The sequence below is a fragment of the Chiloscyllium plagiosum genome, unplaced genomic scaffold, assembly GCF_037043375.1.
Source record: "Chiloscyllium plagiosum isolate Xiang-an unplaced genomic scaffold, Cpla_swu_hap1 HiC_scaffold_3, whole genome shotgun sequence".
NCBI lineage: Eukaryota > Metazoa > Chordata > Chondrichthyes > Orectolobiformes > Hemiscylliidae > Chiloscyllium > Chiloscyllium plagiosum.
In genome coordinates, this window is record NW_028270141.1 from 7,448,472 (window position 1) to 7,474,651 (window position 26,180).

Consider the following 26,180-nt stretch of genomic DNA (forward strand, 5'->3'; position numbering starts at 1 on the left):
TTACATATTCTCTTTCTTTTTCACAGCATTGAAACTTTCATTCAACCTTGGAATTGGCACCAGTGTACCTTAAGAGCTTTCTTCTCTGTAGCTTGTGACTCTTTTGTTTCTTCTGCAACAATTAGCTCTATGTCATTTGAAAGGGGAGGATGTCCATTCAGTGGTACCTTGAAAGAAATGCAGAAGAAGAGTAGAAGATTGATTCATTTTCCAACAAAAACATTAAGTACAGTATATGGCAAAATAAAAGTCTGCCTTTGGAAATACAGACAATTCTCTTATTTTAATTATTAAAAGCAGAATCTCATTCTGGAAAGACAGAGTCAGAGAAATATACAGCACCAAAACAGACCCTCCAGTCCAACTCATCCATGCCAACCAGGTATCTTAAATAAATCCAGACCCATTTTCCAGCATTTGGCTCCTATCCCTCTAAACTTTTCGTATTCATATACCCATTCAGATGCCTTGGATCATTTTTTTAAAAATGAAGTAATGTATTTTAAAAGCAAATTAATCAGAAACAACTTTGCTGTTTGAAATCAGAAATACTGCTCACTAATAAATGAATTACTGACCACAGAAAAACTAACCAACTCTTGCAATATCAGAGGACATTCCCCATTAGGTCCAAAATCTTACATAATTGCAAACGTCACATAGTACGGAAACAAGTCACTTCGCTCACTCAGTCCACCAGCAAAGGTTTACATTCCACTCACACACCTTCCAATCTTTCTCCTCTAATTCTACCAATGTAATCCTCTACTCCTCTCTTCTGCTTCACATGCTTACCCAACTGCCCTTTAAAAACTTCTATTCTTTTCACTCAACTGCATGCTGTAATGATTTCACATTCGCCCACTAAGTTTCTATTAAATCCCTGATAGGACTTACCAATAAACTGCAATTTTACTCTTCCTCACAAGTTGAGACTTTCTGTATTCTGTATACTCCATGAAAACTTAATTTTACTGAGCTTTTATTACTGAATTAGTTTTTAATTTTAATTAATTTATTGGAGTACCAGCAATACGGCTTCCAAACCAAAAATCAGATTTGGATGCACCAACTGCAAAATACTTAAGATGTACTTCGTAGTACAAACATAAACATTAAAAAATGTTAAAAATGGACATATTTCAAAAGCCAATCTGATACTGAGACAGCTATTTTAGATGCAGTCCATTTGAATTGATCCATTTGAAAGTGGCATTGGTTTCTATCTTAGAATAGCTCAGAAAACTTAAGATTCGAGCACCATTTATATTAGAATACGAACAAAAATGGATCAAAACAGAGTATGCCTATGTGGTTTGATTATCTTGAAGCTGTTGTAAACCATGATGTGATTGTAAGCTTAAGGTCAATGAGATTTCTTTTTATACCTATACAGATAGCTGTTCTTTCAGTCAATACACTAATAAAATATTTCTATGCCAAGCTGCAAAAAAACAGATTTATTAAAAGAGATTACTGAAATTTCTTGTTTGAAGTATTTTCTATTTAATTCTTCTACAAATACATTTCTTGGACTTACATTAAAAAGTGCTCTTTTGAAAAACTAGGTAAAGGAAATTACGTTTTATTAATGAGTATAACAAAATTGTGTTTTACGATGTTTTATTGGGGGCATGTAGGAATGCAGAGTTGAAGTTTATATCTGATCAACCATAATATTGAATGGCAGAGGTGGGTCGAAGGGCTGAGTAGTCTGGTCTTGTTCCTCATTCTTTAATCATTATTAGAATGTAATGATGACAAAGCTTTTCCTACCCTCTGCAGATGACATGTTTGTTCAAACAACAAAACAGAACACTTAATAAGAAGAGGTTTAATGATGTGGCTTAAAGGACAAAGATAAATGACACCAAAACTTAAAAGGATCAAAAGATTGTGAGGTCAGCTGTGCCAGACTGCATAGACTGTGAATGTTATTTTTAATCACAAAATAGTGCCAACGTAGCATAACTGTGGAATACGCAAATTGCCCACGATTATTGCTGACTTCCACACAGTGAAACTTCAAACAAAAACAGACATTGCTGGTGAAACTAAGCTGCTTTGGTATCCATGGAGAGAAAGCAGTCACCCAATTCCAGATGGTGACTCTGCTTTCTTCCCACAGATACTACCAGACCTGCTGAGTTTCTCCAGCAATTTGTTTTTATTTCAGATTTCCAGCATCCCCAGTTCTTCGTTGTATCATAGTGAAACCTCAACCAGTGTTCTACTGCAAATTTATATCTGTGAGAATTTTCAATAAAATCAGATGACACTTTTTTAAAAAATTGCGTGAGCAATGCCATGTAGAAAGGAACTGATATTCATTGCTGTGTAGAATTTTACTTTTCAAATAATACTAATGAAATTTATTTTTCCTATGTATGACCTGGTACAATGGGATATAAATAACTCAAGCTCTCGCTGTATTCAAAATTGCAATCTGACTCACCAACACAGATAACATGTATAACATTGCTGTATCAAGACCAACTATAAAAAGGAATACTTTTCCTGCTTCAGGCCAATTTGATTTCAAAGACCATGAAGCTGGTAAAAATCCAAAAGATTAGCTGCCCTGGGAGAACTGTCTACAAAGTCTTCTCAGAATAGTGATTTCTGAGATGGGAGATGGCAATCCACAATCACATACTTACTACGACAAATACAAAACAAATAGGGCTTTGAACAATTCCATCCTCCCCAACTTAATTCTCAGACTGAACTAGTTCCCAGGAAATAGAATCACAATTTACATCAAATAATTCCTTAATTAACATTAATCCTGCCATTAACGTAGACATGCAAAGAACATAAATTAATTGATGCATCCTTCACACAAATGCAGTACAATCTAAAGGTACAATGGCCTTAGAAAAGACATGTATTTATGCAAACTTTTGATAATGAATAAAAAAAGCCCTGAGAAACAGAAACACCACAAGAGTTCTGAAAAATGTACCATACCTAATGCGGAAAACTATTTTATTTGTCAGTGATAATTAAGTAGTGTACTGCTTTCCAATCTGCTTATCTGTTACTTCTTTCAAAGCTTAAAGAGCACAAATTTGTATTTTATAGTGTGATAAAAGTTGACTATACAAATGGGCCTGGATAAACAGCACATTCAATAGTTGAATAATGGGTACCAAATGCAGTAGCTTAGGATAGTTTAGCTCAGTTGGCTGTACAACTGGTTTGTAATTTAGAATTACACCAATAGCATGGGTTCAATTCCAGTGCTGGGAGATCACCATGAAGTTCTCTGGCTTCCCAATCACACCTCTCACGTGAGATGTGGTGACCTTGGGGTAAATTCCCAACCAGCTATCTCTCTAATGAGCGCAGAATACAGTCCTCTGGGACCATGATGACTTTCACATGCTTCTAATATCTCCAAGTGGATCAAAAATCTGGCATTTAAACTGAGAGCAGTCGTTTTCTTGACTGCCACAAGTGAGCAATGCAGACTAAAACTTCACTTAGAATTTCCGGATGGAATTTCTCCAGTCACTTAAAATATTTCTAAGAAACATTAGCTAATCTGTCAGAAATTACTGCTATAGTTATACCCCCATTCTTGCCGTGCAGACAGCATGCATAGAACAAACTCTGTAAAGGGAGGAAGAAAACAGAAAAATTATCGGCCAGTCACCTCAACAGGTGTCATGCGAAAAGTGTTAGAATTGATTATTAAAGAGATTATAGTGCGCTCTTAGAAAATCTCAAGGCAATTGTCAAGAGTCAGCACAGTTTGATCAAAGGGAAACCATGTCGACCCAATTTATTGGAGCTCTTTGAAGGAGTAACATGCACTGTAGATAAAGAGGTGCCTGTAAATATAACATACTCGTTATTCCAGAAGGCATTTGATAAGGTGCCACAGCAAAAATTATTGCAGAAAATAAAAGCTCATATTATTGGAAGAGGTAGAATGCAAATATGTGCATAGATAGAACACTGGCTGGTGGGCAGAAGAGACTTAGTGTAAATGGGCCTTTACTTCATTGGCAGGCTGTGGTAACTGGAGTCCCACAAAGGTCTGTGCCGCAGCCCCAACTTTGATTTCAATCACTTAGATGAAGGGAGCAAAGGCATGGTAGCTAAATTCACAGGCAACACCAAGTATGCCATGAGGGAGACAGAAGGAAATTGCAGACACATATAGATAGGATGGAATTAACAGATGGAATATAATGTGGGAGAATGAAAAGGAAGGAAGGAAGAAAGAATGAAAATGCGAAGTATTGCTTAAATGAATAAGGATTATGGAATTCTAATGTGCAGATGGATTTGGTTGCTCTCACACTTGAGTCACATAAATTTAATATACAGGTCCAATATATAATCAAGAAGGCTAAGTGGATACTGTCCTTCATTATGACAGGAAGTGAACGTAAACGTAAGGCGGCTTCTCTTCAGTTATTCAGTGCATTGGTGAGACCACATATTTAATACTGTGTGCTGTTGTGGTTTCCTTAATACAAGCAAAGATGTAAATGTATTGGAAGAGGTTTACCAGTTTGATACTTTGAATAAGCAGGTTGGACACTTTGGACATTTTTCCACTAGAGTTTAGGCAGTTGGAAGGAGGGTTGGTGATGACTTGACTGAAGTATAAAGGATCCTGATTAGTCTTAAATAGGAAATTATGGAAAGGATGTTTCCTCTTGTGGGTCAGTCCATGATTATGGGACACTGCTTTAGAACTAGGAATCTCCTTTAAGACTGGAGATGGAGATTTTTCTTGCTCTCTCACAGTGCTGTGTAACCTTGAGACACTGCCTCAGAAGATGGTGGAGGGATCCCTGAATATTTTTAAGACAGGATAGATTCTTTCTAGATACATTAATCAGGGCTATCAGGATCAGATAGATTGAAGAATTCAAAACTCAAAAGTTCAATCATGATCTTTTTGACAGGTAGAGAGGGTTTGAGGGGGTGAATGATCTTCTGCTCCTATTTAGTTTATTCCTATGTATGTCTGGAAATTTATTTATGAATTTTAAAATAGGCATTTAAGGTGAGCAGGTAAAGATTTAAAAGAGAACGGAGGGGCAACTTTTTCATGCAGAGGGTGGTGCTGGTATGTAATGAGCCGTCAGAGGAGGTGATGGAGGCAAGTAAAATTACGACATTTAAAATGCACCTGAATGGTTACATGAATAGGAAGGGTTTAGAGGGATATGGGCCAAATGAGATTAGAATAGTTTAGGATATCTCTTTAGCGTGAATGTGTTGAACAGAAGGGTCTGTTTCCTTGTTATATAACTCTATGACTGTGATTCTTTATTATTTTTGCATGCGTTTTGATTGTGTAGCTGTCAGAGGTTCTGCTAAGAATGCAACACAGAATTAGTCTGTGTCTTATTTGTCTCTACAAAGTGCATTCTGGAAATACCCATAGATCTCATTAGTTGGCCTTTCTTATAAACATGCAATATTTCTCCTCAAAAACACCATCAGGAATGAGCAAACAGCACTAGAATTCAGAAATTAACAACGGAAATGGACACTGCAGAATACCAATTGTGAAGGTGCCAAGGAACAGAGAATTTGAACAAAAAAAGGAAATAAAATTTTGAATGTGCTTTCTGCATGTTTCATCAGAGTGAACATTCACACAGTATTTAAGTGGACTCTTGAAAACAGGTTAGCAAGTTAGCAACATGCTTAAAATATTCATTCTACTTCATTCTCATATTGTTAAACGACTGCCACAGATTTAAATCTCTTGCTTACAAGTCCATCATGCAAGACTGGCTGGCGAACAATCCAGTTAGAAACAATGCTATAAGCAAAAACATCAATGAGGGCACTTAATAATTCGCCTTCATAATAATAGCTGTCAGGCCACAGCATGCACTTTTGTAGTTAATGTTCCACCACAGGAAACACTGCATCACACAACAGGCCTCCATATCATTCTGCTTTTCTTCTGCTTAAACATTATTTCTGACAGGATGTCTAAAGTTGTTGAAAAAGAGAGATCACTTAATACCCATGATATCCTCCAGCCTATAACCTTTCAAGATCCTCCTACTTTGTGGGTCCCTTGAGCACTCATGATTTAAGCCACTCACAATAGTGTTTCCAGTTGCCTAGGCAACAAGCTCTGGTAGCCTAGCCCTAAAGCTCTACACCTCTTCCCTTCTTCTGAGTTACCACTGTGACCAATATTTTGCTCATATAGCTGTTTCAAATGTTGCTTCATAGCACATCTGCAAAGCAACTTTGGGACATTTCACTACATTACATGAGCTATATAAATGCAAGTTGATAGTGTTTAAGGTTTAGCAGATTAGAGTTTAAATCTTACTCTTCAGTAAGATAATACTACAAAGTCATGGAAAACCAATTAGTTTGAAAGCAATTTTTCAAAAAGACAAATTGCTGAAAAGAGAAATTTTGTCAAAGCTTGCGCACATCAGAAAAATTTACAAGAATTCAAGGGGAAATGCAACACCTAATGCTGTTAGAGTGCTGATTAGTTGGCCTTTGGACTTCAATTGGTGGAGAGATTGCCATGGAGAATGCATCCATTAATGTTGATTGACAGTTAATTGTCAGACTTTGTTAAGATGTTGAACCAGGCAGGTTAACACTGATTACTTAACCTGGATCTCAAAAATGAATCAGCAAAAGGCTGCCATCTATTTTATTAGGTTGAAACAGACACGGTACATGTTCATTTTCTTTCTATCTGAAAAGAACAGTGCCCTGTGTATTAATATATGTAATTTCCAGTATATGCAGGTGTTTCACAAAGCAAGCCAACTGACAATCTTAAATTGGTTGCTAATGAAATATGGAAATATTTACTGGATAATTCAGTGTGTGCAAAGAAATACTAATTTATTAGTGGCTCTTCTGAATTTGGATTAGATATTGCTCTTAGATGATAGCTTTGAATGATGTACTGGATCATATATAATGATATATTTTAGTTAACGTGAATGATAGAATAGTTCATTAAATACATTTGATGTATGTAAATTAAAGAATTATACTGTTATTCAAATTGTTGTTTGATAGTACAGAACTGGAGGTTGGCTAACGTGGTGCCATTGTTTAAGGGTGGTAAGGACAAACCAGGCAACTACAGACCAATGAGCCTGACGCAGGTGGTGGGCAAGCTGTTGGAGGGAATCCTTAGGGACAGGATGTACATGTATTTGGAAAGGCAAGGGCTGATTCGGGATAGTCAACATGGCTTTGTGCATGGGAAATCATGTCTCACAAACTTGATTGAGTTTTTTAAAGTAACAAAGAGGATTGATGAATGCAGAGCGGTATATGTGATTAGATTTTTTTTAGATTACATTACATTACAGCATGGAAACATATGTGATCTATATGGACTTCAGTAAGGCATTCGACAAGGTTCCCATGGGAGATTGATTAGCAAGGTTAGATCTCACGGAATACAGGGAGAACTACCCATTTGGATACAGAACTGGCTCAAAGGTAGAAGACAGAGGGTGGTGGTGGAGGGTTGTTTTTCAGACTGGAGGCCTGTGACCAGTGGAGTGCCACAAGGATCGGTGCTGGGCCCTCTACTTTTTGTCATTTACATAAATGATTTGGATGCGAACACAAGAGGCAGTTAATAAGATTGCAAATGACACCAAAATTGGAGGTGCAGTGGACAATGAAGAGGGTTACCTCAGATTACAACAGGATCCAGATGGGTCAATGGGCTGAGAAGTGGCAGATGGAGTTTAATTCAGATAAATGCGAGGTGCTGCATTTTAGGAAAACAAATCTTAGCAGGACTTAATGGTAAGGTCCTAGGGAGTGTTGCTGAACAAAGAGACCTTGGAGTGCAGGTTCATAGCTCCTTGAAAGTGGAGTCATAGGTAGATAGGATAGTGAAGAAGGCATTTGGTATGCTTTCATTTATCGGCCAGAGTATAGACTATAGGTGTTAGGAGGTCATGTCACTGCTGTACAGGACAATGGTTAGGCCAATGTTGGAATATTACGTGCAATTCTAGTCTCCTTCCTAACGGAAAGATGTTGTGAAACTTGAAATGGTTCAGAAAGGATTTACAAGGATGTTGCCAGGGTTGGAGGATTTGAGCTATAGGGAGAGGCTTAACAGTCTGGGGCTGTTTTCCCTGGAGCGTCAGAGGCCGAGGGGTGACCTTATAGAGGTTTACAAAATTATGAGGGGCATGGATAGGGTTCAATAGCCAAAGTCTTTTCCCTGGGGTCGGGGAGTCCAGAACTAGAGGGCATAGATTTAGGGTGAGAGGTGAAAGATATAAAAGAGACCTACGGGGCAGCTTTTTCACACAGAGAGTGGTACGCGCATGGATTGAGCTACCAGAGGAAGTGGTGGAGGCTGGTACAATTGCAACATTTAAAAGGCATTTGGATGGGTATATGAATAGGAAGGGTTTGGAGGGGTATGGGTTGGGTGCTGGCAGGTGGGACTAGATTGGGTTGGGATATCTGGTTGGCATGGACGGGTTGGACCGAAGAGTCTGTTTCCATGTTGTACATCTCTACAACTTTATAACTTGAGTTGTCAGGTTATGTAACTGAATTTAATCTCTAATTCCATTGACACGCAGACGGAAAAGAAAAATAAGGCAATGTTCATTTGCTTCCATAAATGGCATGAACCATAAGTATGATGATAACATCATTCAGTAAAATATTAATATCCATATTGTTCAGTCTCTTAAATTTATCAGTTGTCATAACATGAAACAAGTTGGAATCCTGTGTGTGTGTCTGTGTGTGGGGGGTGTGGGGAAGCAGGGAGGGATTCCTAGCTTTGGGAAAGGGCCAGGAATGCTTTGGGTGAAGGCTCTGGGGCTATTCCATTTGTAAAGTCAAGAAATTTATGCAGCTGTCTCAAGTGTCTTTGGCTCCTGGATATCCTTAAGGATCAGGAAACTCAAGCCACAAGGTCCGTAGCACAAATCCTGACAAAGATATTTGTATGACTGACCTTCTGGGAGAAAGTTGGTTGACCCCCTCCGCCACACCCACACCTGAACCTTATGCATGTCTGAATCACTTACATTCAAGGATACGGTTTAATTTAATTGGGTTTGATTTTTCTTTTAAAATTTAAACATCGCACCAGGGTGTTGAAATCCCCACCACCACTTTTCAATCGTGACACAAGTACAAATTTCTGCTCGTTCTGGCTTCTGTTGGTGAAGTTGTCTAAACCAATATCTTAACCAGGGACCAACAAATTCACTAACACCTTGAGCGAATACCAGTTTTACTTAATTATTATGGTTTCTGATTCGTGTGTACCCTGTACCACCATCTCTCATTCCTAGCAGAAATGAAACCGCACCTTGAAAATGTCACCTTTAGAAGAGTTTTGTTCAGGAGATTTTTACTTAATTGACCTATGTCAATATCATTCTCTACAGCAGAGAAACCAAACAAGAGACAGGAAATGATTTTGTACCTGGTTTTCTAAGCAGATCAGGTCAGAGATCCAGGAATTAAAGGAAGTGATCTTGACCAATCCCTCATAGGGACTGTTACCAGCTAGGGCTATAAAGCAGCATTGGTACATGCCTTGAAACAGATCAGTTGAATACTTTCTGCCTTTGATATACCATGATAGAAGAAAATATTAAGAACCTATTTTCTTAATTTCTTAGCACTTAAAGGCTATATATAAAGTCGTAATTTATAAAACACACAGATTAAACTCCAGTAGAGATTAAATGTTTTCCTGAAGAAAATACTTAGAAGGTCCTTTGTTAAAGAATGAATCCACACAATAATAGACAAACATACCCTATAAATACTGGGAAACGGCAAGCTCAAACAAAGCACGAGAAAGAAAAGGTTACTTGACACATATATAGATAAATGTGTCAAATTTTAACATTCTATTTTCTGGATTTGCAAGTTTAATGTAATTTATACCATATTGTTTTATATCATAATTAATATCTCTTAATTTTTTAAGTATTACTATCACTCAACTATAATTTAAAAATTATAGTCAGACAGCATCCAAGGAGCAAATTTGAGGAAAGACATTCTGGCTATTGAGGGAGTGCAGCGTAGGTTCACGAGGTCAATTCCTGGAATGGCGGGATTACCTTACACTGAAAGACTGAAGCGACTAGGCTTGTATATCCTTGAGTTTAGAAGACTGAGAGGGGGTCTGATTGAGACATATAAGATTATGAAAGGACTGGACACTCTGGCAGCAGGAAACATGTTTCCGCTGATGGGTGAGTGCCGAACCAGAGGACACAGTTTAAAAATACGGGGTAGGCCATTTAGGACAGAGATGAGGAGAAACTTCTTCACCCAGAGAGTGGTGGCTGTGTGGAATGCTCTGCCCCAGAGGGCAGTGGAGGCCCAGTCTCTGGATTCATTTAAGAAAGAGTTGGATAGAGCTCTCAAAGATAGTGGAATCAAGGGTTATGGAGATAAGGCAGGAAGAGGATGCTGATTAGGAATGATCAGCCATGATCATGTTGAATGGCGGTGCAGGCTCGAAGGGCTGAATGGCTGAATGCACCTATTGTCTATTGAATCGTGTTTTGGACAAAAGCCCTTCATCAGGAATCAAATTTAAAAATGTCTGTCACACTGAATATAATTGGTTGAATACCAAAACGAAGTTTGCAAAATAAACAAAAGCACTTAAGTAAAAACTTTACGAATAAGTAATGAACTAAAAATAGAACATATCTGCTTTCTTCATTTTTATTATCTGAACATAAAATTTTTCTAATATGCACCCAGGAATATGAATGCAAAAAGAGCAAGACCAAATACAGTACTCAACTCTTAGATGTTTCTGGACGTTTTATGAGGAGTTGAAGAGATAATATCAGTTCTTTAGTAACAAGACAATCGGATGTTCTTATAGCAGCCTTAGCAATGAAGCCTTATCAACTCACCTTTGATCTTTCAAAGCATCTTTCAAACCTGTAATCTCAACCATCTACAAGGTCAAAAGCTACAGATACATAGAAACACCACTGCCTGAAGGTTCCCGTCCAAGGCACACACCATCCAGATTTGGAGACATAACTCTTTCTTCACTGTCACTGGATCAAGACCTTAGAACTCCCTTCTTAACAGCATTGAGAGTGTACCTGCACCACATGGATTATAGCAATTTAAAAGGACAGCTTACTCACTACCCTCCGGAGAGAAATTAGGAATGGGGAATAAATGCTAGCTCAGTCAGTAATGCCTAAATCCCGTAAATGAACTTTAAAAATGAAGATTTGTGAATCGTAGTTGAGACTGAATAGAGTAACTTAGAATACGAACTTCTGATAACAAAAACAACAAAAATACGATTTGGTACCTGTTGTTCTAGCTTGTGGAAAAAGTGAAGAATACATTCTGTAATGAATTAAACCAAACATTTTCATTGCCTCATTTAGAGCTTGGTTAAGTTCCAGATGTAGCAATTCAATTATTGCACAGTGACAGAGATGAAGCTTCTGTGTGCTGAAGGCATTCAATTTCAAGAAGGGAAATACAAAGGTACACAAAGGAATGGTACAATACAGTGGATAGATCAGGTTATGTGACGTGTGGCGGATACAACAGTACAGGAAAAATGTTTTCATTCAATAACAACTTGTAACGTTCTGCTAAAACATCTAAAGCTGTGCCATGTACACTAAATTACAGTAGAACACAGGGAATTTTATTAGGCAGATAAATTCACTGATCTTTCGACCCAGAGCAAGATCCAGTGAGTAACAATAATGTGATACCGGTCGTCTGATTTGAGAGTGTGGGTTAAAAAAAAAAGCTTGATTTCTAGTCCACCCAGAGGCTCTCGTCCATTTTAGTGTGTTTTAAATCTCCACCCAAACTCATTAATAATGTGTTGATAAATGCCATGAGAGAAAACAGTGACAAAAATGATTTGAATAATGTTTCTAAGTTAGGAAAACAGCAAAGCAAAGCAGAAAGTGTTGGAGAAACTCAACAGGTCAGGCACAATCTGTGGAGACAGAAAGGGAACTAACGTTTCAAGTTCAATTTGACTCTTAATTGTGTGGTGTGAACATTACATGCTAATTATCAGCCCATACCTGGATATTGTTCAGATCTTTCAGTAAGAGGCAACAAACAGGATAGATAAAAGCGAACTAGTAGATGCACATTTTACCACGGTGATAGTGTCACACACATAATGGAGGATATTCACAATGTAAAAGTGGGACTGCGTCTCAGAAATACTGTGTGGGGTAGCCACTGTTACCAATATGGTCATCGATCGATGTATGTGCAGCCGGTAGACTGGTGAGGATGAGGTCAATTATGCTTCTCCTTCTTAGTCATTTCCTTCCCACCCGCCACAGACCCAGTCTTGCAGCTATCTCCTTTTGGACCCAACCATCTCGATCATTTTGGTTGGCATGGACCAGTTTGGGCCAATGGGCCTGTCTCTGTGCTGTAGGACTCTATAACTCTAGATGTAGTATACTTGGATTTCTTGATAAGTTATCACACATTAGCCTACTGAAAAAGATTAAAGCTGACAGTGTTGGAGATAATATATTATTATGGTAAGAGAATTGGCTAACTAATAGAAGATACATATTTGGGATAAAGTAGTATTTTCAGGATTGCAACCTGTAACTAGTTGAGTGCCACAGGGATCAGTTCTGGGTCTACCATTATTTATAATATATAAATAGCTTGGATGAGAAACGTGAATATACTGCAGCCAAGTTTGCGGATGACATAAAAATAGGCAGGACGTCAAATGAAGAGGATGGCAGAAAGTGTCTGCAGAGGGAAATATAAAGGAAAAAAACTTGGCAGATGGAATATAATGTGAGAAAATATCAAGTTTTTCACTTTGAAAGGAAGAATTGAGGAACTGAATATTATTTAAACAGAGAAAGACCGCTGAAAACTGCAGCACAAAGTGATTTGGTAATTCATGCGCTTAATTCACACACAATTAGCATACAAGTTCAGCAGGTGGCAAAGAAAGTAAATGGAACAAATCTGCAAAGATCTCCACGTCTGATCTTTTGACAGAAGGATGGACATTAACGAAGCAATTGAAGATGATTGGGCCTAGAACATTACTCTGCAGAGTTCCTCAGGGGTGTCCTGAGGCTGAGATGACTGACTCCAACAGCCACAATTATCTTCCTTTGTGTGAGGTATGACTTCAAACAGTGGAGACCTTTTCATCCTGATTTCTACTGACTTTAGTTTTGCTGGGACTTCTTGATGCTATGGTCAGCCAAAAGCTACCATGACCAAGTAAGATGCCAGGTGGGAAAGTTACTCCCTGGGTCAGAGATAGACTGCCAAGGAGTAAGGTGTCATATTGGTAGGATGTTGACGATTAGGACATCAGGTAGGTAAGATATGAGGCATGTTGGGGGTAGGTGGGCAGTTGGTAGGATGCCAAAAGGTTGGAAGGGGTACGGTGTCAGATGGCCAGGTAAGGATGTAGCTTTTAGAATGGATTGAGAAAGGAGGCTGATCCAGTCCAGAGCAGGGGAGGGGAGGATTGTTTGGGGAGCGGGATGCTGTAGATCAGATCCAGAGTGGGGGAATGTGTGTCAGATCCAGAGGCATGGTGGGGTGGGAGCACAGGGGATTGGAAGAATAGGGGCAACAGTTCTAGTACAGGAGATGGAGAGTGTCAGGTCTAGAGTAGGGTGGGTGTTGGGTATCGGGTCAGGGTCCAGGGGCTTTATGTGGTCTGGGAGTGCTGCAGAGGGAGTACATGAGTTAAGCATTGGGTCGGTTGAATATTTACTCTGGAGTTTCAGTACGCATTTAATAGTCTAACATTTCCTCAATAATATTTACATAACTCTCCAAAGTCACTGATTTAAATGGATACTCTCAGTGGGTTCTAAACAGAGAGAAAACTGCCCAGTGGAATCTTCAATTTCCCATGCAATTCCTTAGGGGTCTGTTATGATAGGGATTTCACAGGAATCTCATGCACAATTCCAATCTGCACTGGAATAACTATTGGGTGGCAAATGGAAAATCAGAACCATTACTTTCACAATGGACAGCTCAAAGTGCTTGTAGAATGAAATTGTCTGTTTATCTAAGAGATTAAACAGTTAAGGGATGAAGCACTTGAGTGAAATGTTTGCCTACACAAGGGGTTAGTTGAAGGAATTTAAATGCATCAAATTTCTTTTTTACCAATAACAGTGGCTTCTTTTTAAAGAGTGAAATCATTAGTAGACACACTAAATTTATTTTTTGTAAGCATGCCTCCTGAGGAAGGCCCTAGGATATCAGGTTATTTAACACATAGATTGGGGACAAAGGTTAGCATTGGGGTTATAAAGGGACATGGGAATTATCAAGACATGGGGCTATGAAGGGTTATGGGTACATTGATATGGGTGGCATGGAGAGTATAAGAAGCCATATTGATGGATACAGGAGTGAGGGAGGGCAAGGGGTGAATGCAGGTCATGGATTGTGAGGGGATGGAGATAGGAGGAATATTTTATGTTTCTATTATAACTTTTAATATTTAACCACAGTTAGACACAGCAGGTAATCTTTCCACCCAGCAGCCTTCTCCACTCTGGCTCCCAATCCAATGTCCTGCCAAACCCTGATCAAAACGGGAAGTATGGGCAACTATTTTTTAAATAGCTGCTTTACACAGCCTGCCTTCTGCATATGTGTACCCAATCTGATAATAAATATTATTGTTTCATCTTTAAAACCTGCATTTCTTTGGCATTTTGAAAATATGGTACATTTTAAGCAAAGTACAGCATAAAATTGTGACAAACCACCACATCTAAATGAGGAAGTGGTCTACAGTTCTGTGCATTCTGCTAGCTCTACAACATTGTACATTAGCACTTGTCAAAAGTCTGCACATCATGAAGGCTTACGAGAGTTCAATATCAAATGTGTCAGAAAGTTCAAAAGAAACAAAAAAGGATTGTTCTGAGAAAAGGAGACACCATTGTAAGATTCCATGCAAGCCATTTTGCTGTTTATTTATGCAATCCGCCCCATAATTTGGCATTCACACCTTCAAACTATAGTGCAAAACAAAACCAATAAAAATTAGAACTGGAAAAAAACAATATCTGGCACATTAGGACAAAAGCATCTAAAACAAAGCTTTGTAAGAGCAGTAAACTGAGAAATTACTTTAAGAATCTAAAGCAGCATTTGTTTTTTTCATTAGTACAGTACACCCACTTCCTAAGAGAATATCACTTTTTGAATGCTGGCTTTCTTTTATATTTGAATGCTATTTGGATGGTTCCTCGTGAGTAACTGATGGGTTTTGTTGCCAATCAGTAGAAACCGATTATTAATCACAGAGGGTTTCAAACTGAACTTATCTTAAGTTTGATTTGAAAATATGTTGCGTTGGATTGGGCTGCAAAAATAATGGTGTTTTAACAACATATACTGTTTTAATAAGCAAATAAGTTGGAAGGTTCAAGGAATTGAAAGCTATGCTACAAATTGAGAATCTCCAGAACTTGCTGATTGAGTTACAGTGCCATGCCATTTGCTTTAGTCAAAAGACATCCAAACCTTAGTATTCCTGCTATTTTTGAGAAACTGTTGGATTTTCAGAATAATTACTCCTTAATCGTAATACAAGAAGTTAAGTACAATAATTAAGAGTGTAAGCATCCTTATGGCAATGTAGTGATTATTAATGTAATGCCAATCCAGAAAATAAACAATCTGCAGAGTCCAATCACATTCCTGACTGCAGTCAAACACTGCAGAAGAAATGTTAAAAATGCCAAACGTTTACATTTTCTATTTTTATTTTGCCTTTGACTTTTTTCTCATTTGGAATATATTTTTGCCCCTGATTTGACTTTAATTTACTCATGCTAAATTCACTGCTGCGCCTTCATTCCCCCGTTTCTTTCTTAACCCACAAATATAATTGTTTCAGAAAATGTACCAATTGTCCTGCCATTAACTAAAATCCCAGATGCCCCATTCCCATCACCATTTTAATGTCAGCATGCATTTTCATCAAGTTACTGAGCAAAACTAATTTGTAGCTAAAGGACGCAGAGAAAATTCGAAGGCATAAGTCATTCCAGAAGATGACCTGATCCAGTAAAATATGTTCCATAATGGGTGGGGGACAGACTGTGTACATAATTTCATTAGGATTCAATGGAGTTGAGGAAGAGTCAAAGCATTCTAATAAAATAATTGCACGAGAAGAAACTTGCCTCTCTTCAGAGGCATTATAGTTTAGAACTTTTGAATTCTATTAAACTGCCAACTTTAAGAACTCTTACAACATACAAACAACAAATAAGGATAAGCTACTTGGCCCTTCGAGCCCTTCAATAAAATCATGGCTGATCTGATTTTAAATATCAACTCTACATTCCTGCAATTGGAAACAATCTCTCATTCCCTTGGTGATCAAGAATCCATCTATCTCTGCCTTAAAAATAATTAAAGATTCTGCACCCACTGCCTTTTGGGGAAGGGAATTGTAAACACTCACAATCCTCAGTTTTTAAAAAAGTATATATGTATTTTGTAATCCTGGGTGGAATATAACGGACATTGGACAAATCATGCAATGATGCAATTAATTCTGATTTCAAAACAAACATTTTATATAAAGGATCCTAACAAATGCTGTCTGCTCATAAAAAGGGAATGATACAGATACTGTAGTCAAGGAGATGATGTGTAAAGTATTGGATGTGATAAACAATGAGAGAAAAATAGTATTAATTTGATTAGCATCCTAGAAAGTGGATAAATTATCAGAGCCTGCTTAAATGTGCCACAGAAATAAAAAGAAGCCAGGGAGGAAATAGTGCAAGGTCCACCATTTTCCTATGTGGCACAGAGTACTCAAGCACTAACTAATGATGTATACAATTCCAAAATAATCTCCTTCTTCCAGCTAAAAAAAGGGGAAAGATTCCATGTGCCTTCTTAACCATCTTATTGAACTGACCTCCTATCTTCAGGAATATCTAGACATTCACTGCATGGACTCTCACTTCCCTTGCAATTCTCTCTATTCTCCCACTTACTATGTATTCCTTTCCTTTGCTTTACTTCCACAAATGCATCATCTCACAATTCTCTGGGTTGAGTGTTAACTGGATACAAGTGTGTGATGAAGGATTGAAGGACTACTAATGTTGTATTTAGTTTTAAATCAATCTGTTTGGACATGTCATGACACATCTCTGCAGCTAATAGGACTTGAATATGGATTGTCTGGACCAGAAGTAGAGACACTGTCACTGTGTCACAAAACTCACTTTTGTTTAAAAAAGGAGCAAGGGATAGACCATATAATTACACGAGGTAATCCAATCTTAGCAGACTGTAAATTATATAGGGCTGTGATGCAGTTGTAATGCCCATGCCTCTAAGCAAGGTCTGGATTTGTTTCAGCTGCTCCAGATGTATTAAAATATCTAGACATCAAGTTTTGGATGTAGGTTTGCTCACTGAGCTGTATGGTTCATTTCCAGACATTTCGACACCCTACTAGGTAACATCTTCAGTGGGCCCCAAGTGAAGCACTGCTAAAAATTCCAGCTTTCTATTTGTACATTTGGATTGGTGATGTCATTTCCTGTAGTGATGTTATTTCCTGTGAAGTCACTTCCTGTTCCTTTTCTCAGGGGCTGGTAGATAGGGTCTAACTTGATGTGTTTGTTGACAGAGTTCCGGTTAGAATGCTTCTAGGGATTCTCGTGCGTGTCTTTGTTTGGCTTGTCCTAGGATGGATGTATTGTCCCAGTCGAAATGGTGTCCTTCCTCATCCGTATGTAAGGATACTAGTGAGAGAGGGTCATGTCTTTTTGTGATTAGTTGGTGTTCATGTATCCTGGTGGCTAGTTTTCTGCCTGTTGACATCCACAAACGAAGCTGCATCAGAACATTATTTCAATGAGCAAACACACACACTGCAGCACAGAGGAACTATGCAGAGCAGAGGAAAATCACCTGTACTGTGTATTCAAAAAGAATGAGTACCCAAAGAACACAGTCCGTCAATTTCTAAGCAACAAACCCAAACAAGCAGACGAAACATGTCCAGGAAACCCTAGCCACTCTCCCCTACATCAAAGACATCTCGGAAATGACTGCCAGACTACTCAGACCCCTTGGCATCATGGTAGCCCACAAACCCACCAACATACTAAAACAGCAACTAATGAACTTGAAAGACCCTATACAGACAACAAACAAAACTAATGTCATTTACAAAATACCATGCAAGGACTGTAACAAACACTACATTGGACAAACAGGCAGAAAACTATACTGGGGAATGAATAAACACTACCACTATTAATCTCCTGTTTTTTTTTCTCTCTACCCCAACCTTCCTGTTTCTTTTCACTCCTGTTTTTTTATTACCCCTACACTACCGCCTAACAGCGGTAATGCTAATCTCCTGTTTATATCTGTCAGCCAGAGCTCCCTGACTGGCCCAGGTTAATAGCCCCATTCAAGGATCTCAGTCAATGAGCTCCACCCGGTTCGAGTTCCAATAAATACAGGAGGACAGCTGTGAACTATAGGAAGGTATGAACAGACAGGTTAAGTTAGGAGACAAGTGACAAATGGAATTCAACCCAGAGAATTGTGAGATAATGTATTTGTGATAGTAAAACAAAGGAAAGGAATACATAATATGTGGGAGAGTAGAGGGAGGTGCAAAGGAATTGAGAGTCCATGCAGTGAAGGTCCAGATATTCTGGAAGATAGGAGGTCAGGTCAAAATGGTGGTTAAGAAGGCATATGGAATCTTTCCATTTTTTGGTGGAAGAAGGAGATTATGTTGAAACGGCATACATCATTAGTTAGTACTTGAGTACTGTGTGCCATTGTGGTCACCGCTATAAAAACAATGTAATTATACTAGACAGGGTACAAATTTGCGAGGACATTGTAGGTGCAAATTACTGCAGATGTTGGAATCTACTGAAAACAAAAAACGTTGGAGTTCACATCAGATCAGGCAGCGTCCATGGAGAGAAAGCAAGCTAACGTTTCGAGTCTGGATGACTCTTCATCAGAGCTGACATGAACTGTGGAGGGAGTAGAATTTACGCAATGGGAAGGGGGGAGTCGGAATGCTGGCTGAGAAAGGATGGTTGATAGTTCAGATTAAATGATCGGAATGCAAGGTCATTGCCAGGACTGGAAAAATGCAACTAGAATCAAAGAATCTCTACATATGGAAGCAGGCCATTTGGCCCATCAAGTCCACACGAACCCTCTGAAGAGCATCCCACCATCTCTCTACCTCATCCCTGTAAACCTGCATTTCCCACAACTAATCCACCTAGCCTGCACATCCCTCGACAATATGGGCAATTTAGCATTGCCAATCCACCTAACCTGTACTTCTTTAGGCTGTGGCATGAAACCGAAGCACCCGGAGGAAACACATGTAGACACAGGTAGAACATGCAAACTCCACACAGTCGCCCAAGGGTGGAATCAATCTTGGGTGCCTCGCACTGTGAGGCTAACCACTGACCCAATGTTCCAACCCTGAGGAAAGATTTGATAAACTAGGGTTATTCTCCTGAGAGCAAAGCTGGCTGAAGGGAGAGTTGATTGAGGTGCAATTAATTGCAGGAGACCTGAAAAAGGAAGGGAAGGGCCTGAGCAATAACTTGGGAGCACAGATTTAAACAGATTAGTAGAAGCACTCCACGGGAGATGAGAAAATCATTTTTCAACCATTAGACAATAAGGGTCTAGAACTCACTGCCTAAAATGGTAGTGAGAGTTAAAACTCCTAAACTCATTTAAATAGTTTCTGGGTATAATTCTGAATTGCCATAACCTGTAGGGATATGGACAAAATGTTAGACAGTGGGATTAGGCTTAATAATTCATTTTTCAGCTGGCATAAACACAATGGACCAAATGGCCTTTTTCTATATCATAAACATTCGATGTTTCAACTTGCTTCATCTTGCTATCTATAGCCCAAGATAGTATGACATGTATTCTGTGCACACGTGCTTTTTAGAACATTTACTTACATTGCCAACAGATAATTTTTAGAGGGCTTTAGATGAATTTTGGAGCAAGTTTCTTTCTATCTTGTAGTACACTAGCAGTAAATACAAATCCTAACATTCATATATGCTTAGACACAGGAATCTGCTTTTTATATAGATTAATTTGCTGTTGTTATTGGCTTCCATTTTTGTATTTCTACAATGGTTTTCTGAAAACTTCTCCCTTGTACACTAAGATGAATGAGAACTCTTCTCACACTTAACCACACGACTTCAAGAAGAGCATAACATCATGAAATGTATCTTAGCCTTCCTGCCTGTCTGATCCGTAGTTGTATGCAGTGAACTACCACAATCTCACACACTGCAATGTTGGGCTTGGAATGAGAATTTACAATTACTTACTTGGTAGATATATAGCGCCGGTAAAATTAGCACTGACATTTAGCCTCAGCAGCAACTTGAGCCAGCACTCTAGGGTAAACTATTCCTACAGATCCTGATCTCTTTTGGCACCTGCCAGAATGAAAATGTAGTTTCTCTTTTAAAATTTTAAGTAAACTGTCATTAATGACCATCAAAGTGTCAAAAGAAAAGTGAAAATGTCACTGATCACTGACATCCTGAATGTGATTAATCTCTTCTTCCCATGTGGAAAATGTATTATTATGGCAGTGGCCCAGTGGTAATGTCACTAGGCTAGTAATCCAGATCCTCCCTCACCCACCACCATTGGGGTTTGAATCACACCAGGACCTCTGGTGGGACTTATATCTGATGAATGAATATAGGATTGGAAGCTTGTCACATAGACCATGAAAAACTATCATTGATCTCATTTAAACCCCCCACTGGAGTTCATTAATGCCCCCTTTGGAGAAGGGGATCTGCTATCGGCCCTCTTGTGGCATAGTGGTATTGTCCTTCTGTCAGGACTAAGAGTCCCAGGTTCAAGTCCTACCTGCTCCAGAGATCCAGAATAACATCTCTGAACAGGTTGATTAGAAAAATAGGTTAAATTAAAAAATGGCTAAAGGCTGCTGAGTTGCATGATCATGGTCAATACTGAAAGTAACACAGAAAACTCAGCAGTTCTGGTAGCATCTCTAGAGACAGAAGCAGGAGTTAACATTTCACACCTATGTTTTCCAGAATATCTTCAGGAGTTCTGAAGAAGTCATACTGGACTCAAAACATTAACTCTTTCTCTCCAAAGGTTCTGCTAGACAACAGGTTTCTCCAGCATTCTCTACATCGGTTTCAGATTTCCAGCATCTATAGAATTTTGTTTTTATTCATTCATAATAAACACCAATACGGTATGATAAAAAAAACTGAGGATCTGTACCTCCCTAGGTACACCCATACTTGTAGGCAGAGACATTTTATTTGCGAGGAAAAAGTGAGGACTGCAGGTGCTGGAGATCAGAGTCAAGAGAGTGTGTTGCTGGAAGAGCACAGCAGGTCAGGCAGCATCTGAGGAGCAGGTGAATCGACGTTTCGGGAGTAAGCCCTTCATCAGGAATGAGGCTTGTGAGCCGGTAGGCTGAGAAATAAATGGGGGGGGATGGGGGGGGGGAAGCTAGCTGAGAATGCAATAGGTAGATGAAGGTTGGGGAGAAGGTGATAGGCTAGAGAGGAGGGTGGAGCAGATCGATGGGAAAGACAAAATATAGGTCAAGAGGGTGGTGCCAAGTTGGAGACTTGGGACTGGGATAAGGTAGGGGGAAGGGGAAATGAGGAAACTGGTGAAATCCACATTAATCCCATGTGGTTGCAGGGTCCCAAGGCAGAAGATGAGGTGTTCTTCCTCCAGGCATCAGGTGGTAAGGGTTTGGCAATGAAGGAAGCCCAGGACCTGCCTGTCCTGGGTGGAGTTGGAGTTGAAGTGTTCAGCCACAGGTTGGTTGGTGCGGGTGTTTCAGAGAACACCTCTGGGATAATCTGCAAGTCAGCATCCTGTTTTCCCGATGTACAGGAGACCACGGACGCAATGGATATAATAGATGACATTTGTGGAAATATTGGTAAATTTCTGTCAGATGTGGAATGACCCCTTGGGGCCTTGGGCAGAAGTGAGGAGGGAGGCGTGGGCACAGGTTTTGGAATTCCTGCAGTGGCAGGGGACGGTACCAGGAGTGGGGTGAGGGCTGGAGGGGGGTGTGAATCTGACAAGGGTGTTGTGGAGGGCATGGTCTCTCCAAAATGTTGACAGGGGTGGGGAGGGAAATATATCCCTAATGGTGGGGTCTGTTTGCAGGTGGCGGAAGATGATGCGATGTATACTGAGGTTGGTGGGGTGGAAGGTGAGGTCCAGGGAGTTCTGTCCTTGTTTTGATTGGAGAGGTGGGGTTCAAAGGCGGAGGTGCGGAAAGTTGAGGAGATGTGCTGAAGGGCATCGTCGACCACGAGGGGGAAATTCCGGTCTTTGAAGAAGGAAGCCATTTGGGATTTTCTATTGTGGAATTGGTCACTCTGGAAAGTGGAGGCGGAGGAATTGGGAATAAGGAATGATGTTTTTACAGGAGGCAGGATGGGAAGAGGTGTAGTCCAGGTATTTTATTTGCAGAATAAATCCCACAGGTGACGTGAAAGACAGAATTTGTGAACATACCTCACAAGGCACTATTTCAACTATATGTAAAAAATGTATTCCACACACACGTCCACACAGTTCAGTCAAGACATTCTTGCATGAACAAAGAGATACAAACCACGTATTTTTCCGATACACTGGACTTGACAATTACTGGACATCCTCTTGGAAATAAATATAGGATATCCCGTTAATAAAAAACCAAAAGTACGCAGTAGATCAGAATCAAAAACAAGGAATTGCTGGAGAGGCTCAGCAGGTCTGGCAGCATCTGTGGAGAGAAATCTGCTGATGATGCCAGGCCTGCTGAGCTTCTCCAGCAACTTCTCTTTGTTAAAGGATATCCTACTGTGAGCAGTTATAGAGTCATAGAGATGTACGTTATAGGGTCATAGAGACGTACAGTACGGAAACAGACCCTTCGGCCCAACCCGTCCATGCCGACCAGATATCCCAACCCAATCTAGTCCCATCTGCCAGCGCCCGGCCCATATCCCTCCAAACCCTTCCTCTTCATATGGCCACCCAAACGCCTCTACAATGTTGGTTTATGTTTATTCGCGATGTCCACTCCTCAGGCCCAGGGGGTGAAAGCTCTGTGGTATTAGAGATTCCCAGTACTACAGTTGGTATTGTGTGTGTTTTATTTGTGAGTTATGGGTGAGTGTAGACAGCATCTCCCCCCCCAAAACCCCATCAGTGTGTCCAGTCAGAACTCACACAAGCTCCTTTGGAAATGACCAGCGGTGCACATTGTTCTCTACATTTCCTCTCCACGCCTGGCCTTTAGCTCTTTGTTATTTATTTTGGTTGCCTCCCCCCTCCTCACCTTCGCTTTCTCCTTCCTCCTCCTCTTCCTCGCCTCTTCGTGCTGCCTCGGCTTCTTCCAGGGAGGACTCGCGGCTTCCTCCAGCAGCGAGCGCTCCTCAAGCGGCAGGGCCCGGCTGGTGGTGGTGGCGGCGGCGGCGTGGCCTCGACCCTGGAGGAGGAAAACAACAACAACGGCGGCGGCGGCGGCGGCGGCAGCCACGAGCAGCAGCACGGCCGAGGCGGTGGCGGAGCCCGGCAGCAGGCGGACAGCGGTCGCGGGTGGAGCGCCGAGACCGGGATCAGGGAGACCGCCCCCGAGCAGCCACTCGCTGCCCCGCAGCAGCAGCACCTGCAGCCAGCGCGCGAGCGGCTCGAGCATGGCGGAGGAACAATGGGGGGGGTCGAATGGAACGCCCCCCTCGTGAGGGAAACGTTGGGGCTAGGGAGCCGTTGGACGACCCAACGTTCCAAATTGGAATCTGAGCCCGGGACGGGCCGGGCCGGGCGCGCGGCGGTGCTGCCCACGAGCTGTCTCTCTCTCTCTCACCCACACACACAAATGCAAAAAGCTCCACTTCCCGCAGGCAGAGACAGACTGACAAGAGAGGGAAGCCCAGCGAGCGGGGGTCTGCCCAAACTTTTCTTCCTGCAATGTCTCAACTTGCGCGTGGTGCTGTACACATGACGGTGGCCATGAGAGATCAAATCGTCCAAAAACACATTATTGCAAAACAAAAAAAAAAAATTCAAAAGCAGAGCAGGGTGCAGTTCTGGAAAGAAGGGCTCGCTGGACTCGAAACGTGAACTCTGCTTTTTCCCCCTCCCGCCAGAGGTGCTGCCGGATCTGCTGAGCCTCTCCAGCAATTTCTGTTATTTTTTTAAAAAAAATTTGCTACAAATAAAATGTATGACAAAGAAGGATGCACTTCCGAAAAGGACTCGAAACGAGAACCGCACTTTCTTTCTTTCGCTCTCTCTCTCTCTCCAGAGATGCTGCTGGATCTGCTGAGCTTCTCCGGCAATTTCTGGGGTTCTTTTTTGTAAAACTAAAATAGGATGCACTTCCGAAATGAAGGGCTCGCTGTGCTGGAAAGGTGAACTCTCGCCTTTTCCCTCTCCACAGATGCTGCCGGACTTGCTGAGCTTCTCCAGCAATTTCTGTTAATGCAAAGCTAAAATCCGAAACAAAGAAGGATGCCGTTCTGGAGAAGGGTCACTGGACTCGAATAATTAATTCTGCTTTCCCTCTCCGCTTGATGGTGCCGGATCGATTGAGCTTCTCCTGCAAATTTCTGTCTTTGCAAGAAATAACATTTGGAACAAAGAAGGGAAGCATTTCCAAAAAGAAGGGGTCGGGGGATTCGAAACATGAACACTGCATTCTTTACAGAGGTGCTACCCGACCTATTGAGTTTCTCCGGCAATTTCTGTTTAAAATTGTTTTCTTTTTGTTGTTTGCAAATTAAAACTTTACTTGTGACGAAGTGGGAGGCTGTCAAATTGTTTCTGACGGTTTGCCTAAAATGTAATAACTGTCTGGGGAAAAGGAGGGGAACTGCTTCGATCAGCTGCTTACATGATGGTAATGTCAATTGGACAACTGCAATCGACTGACTCGATTTATTTCACCACCCCCGCAATTGATGGCATTTATAGAGTACAGCTTGCTTGGCTGCAAGATGCAGGATGAACATTGGAGTCGTGGGAATTGAACGCAACATCCAGCAAAGCAGATAAATCATGTGCTAATGGAAGTGCCCAAGTAACAATCGACAATTTGCATCAACAAAGAAAAATGCCAAACTGCATATGTTTTGAGCGAGAATGCTTTTGTCTCGCAGGTTACGTTTTCAAGATGCCGTGAAACATGCAGGCACACGGCTGTATCAAAGGATATGCAAACCCACACATTGTGGAAAGGCTTTCTCTCTCTCTGCTCTTGAAGCGCATTTTGATTTAATTTGCAAAGAAACGACTTGCTATACATTGTTTTACGCTTTGACACCTGCTTTGTTAGCTTTGTCAAAAACGCGTCCAAGAATAATTCATTTGCAGAAAGTATAGAACGGGAACACTTGGAAACAGCGTGGCAATAGTGTACTGTAGGAATTAACACCGCGAGCATGGTCCAGATAGATTTAATTTATATCATTCGTGAAATTACAAACACCACTTTATACATTTGGCATTTTTCTAAATTGCCAGCCAGGGGAAATTATTGTGATGGTACTTACAATATCATTACACCACATCATTATTACTTCAATTATTACTTCAGTGTCTATTAATCCTAACCTCAGGAGAGCACCTCTGCTATTTCTCCATCCCTCAGCTATTCAGTTTAAAATTTTTTTTAATGTATTAAGAATTCCTTTCCTGTAATGCAGACTACATTACAGACATCATCGATAAGAGTGTGAATTGCAAAGTTGTGGGTTTTACAGTTATTAATGTTACTAACTAAAAATGACGGACTAGGACTTAAGCCATTTTGAGATGTTTAATCTTTTATTGCAGAGATGTCCTGAAGCAAAGGCAGTCTACTGCTGTACCCCCTTGGGCTGTGCTTCAAACTGGATCATTACAGCCTCGAGGAAGATTTCCACCCATTTCTGTTTAAATTGGCGCCAAATGATCTGTTTTTAAGTAAAATAACTGCTGTCATATGCTCCCCATTCCTGGATAGTTCAAGGGATTCATCTTCAGCTTAAAGTAGGAAGATGTAAAACATTGGGGTTAGTGGTGCTTTTGATAACAGTTATGGATATGACTTTCAATTT

At 40.4% G+C, this 26,180-nt stretch overlaps 1 protein-coding gene across 1 annotated transcript in view; it reads right to left on the reverse strand.

The window, feature by feature from the left end:
- The window catches only part of LOC122540659 (uncharacterized), a 102,323-nt gene extending 77,840 nt beyond the window's left edge, over positions 1–24,483 (reverse strand). Inside the window, exons 1-2 of the mRNA XM_043676683.2 lie at positions 23,420–24,483; positions 69–167 (exon numbers count right to left, since the gene is read on the reverse strand). Of these exons, the coding sequence (XP_043532618.2) occupies positions 69–167; positions 23,420–23,779 (459 nt within the window). The 5' untranslated portion in view covers positions 23,780–24,483. The remainder of the gene's footprint in view (positions 1–68; positions 168–23,419) is intronic.
- Between the last annotated feature and the right edge of the window lie 1,697 nt (positions 24,484–26,180).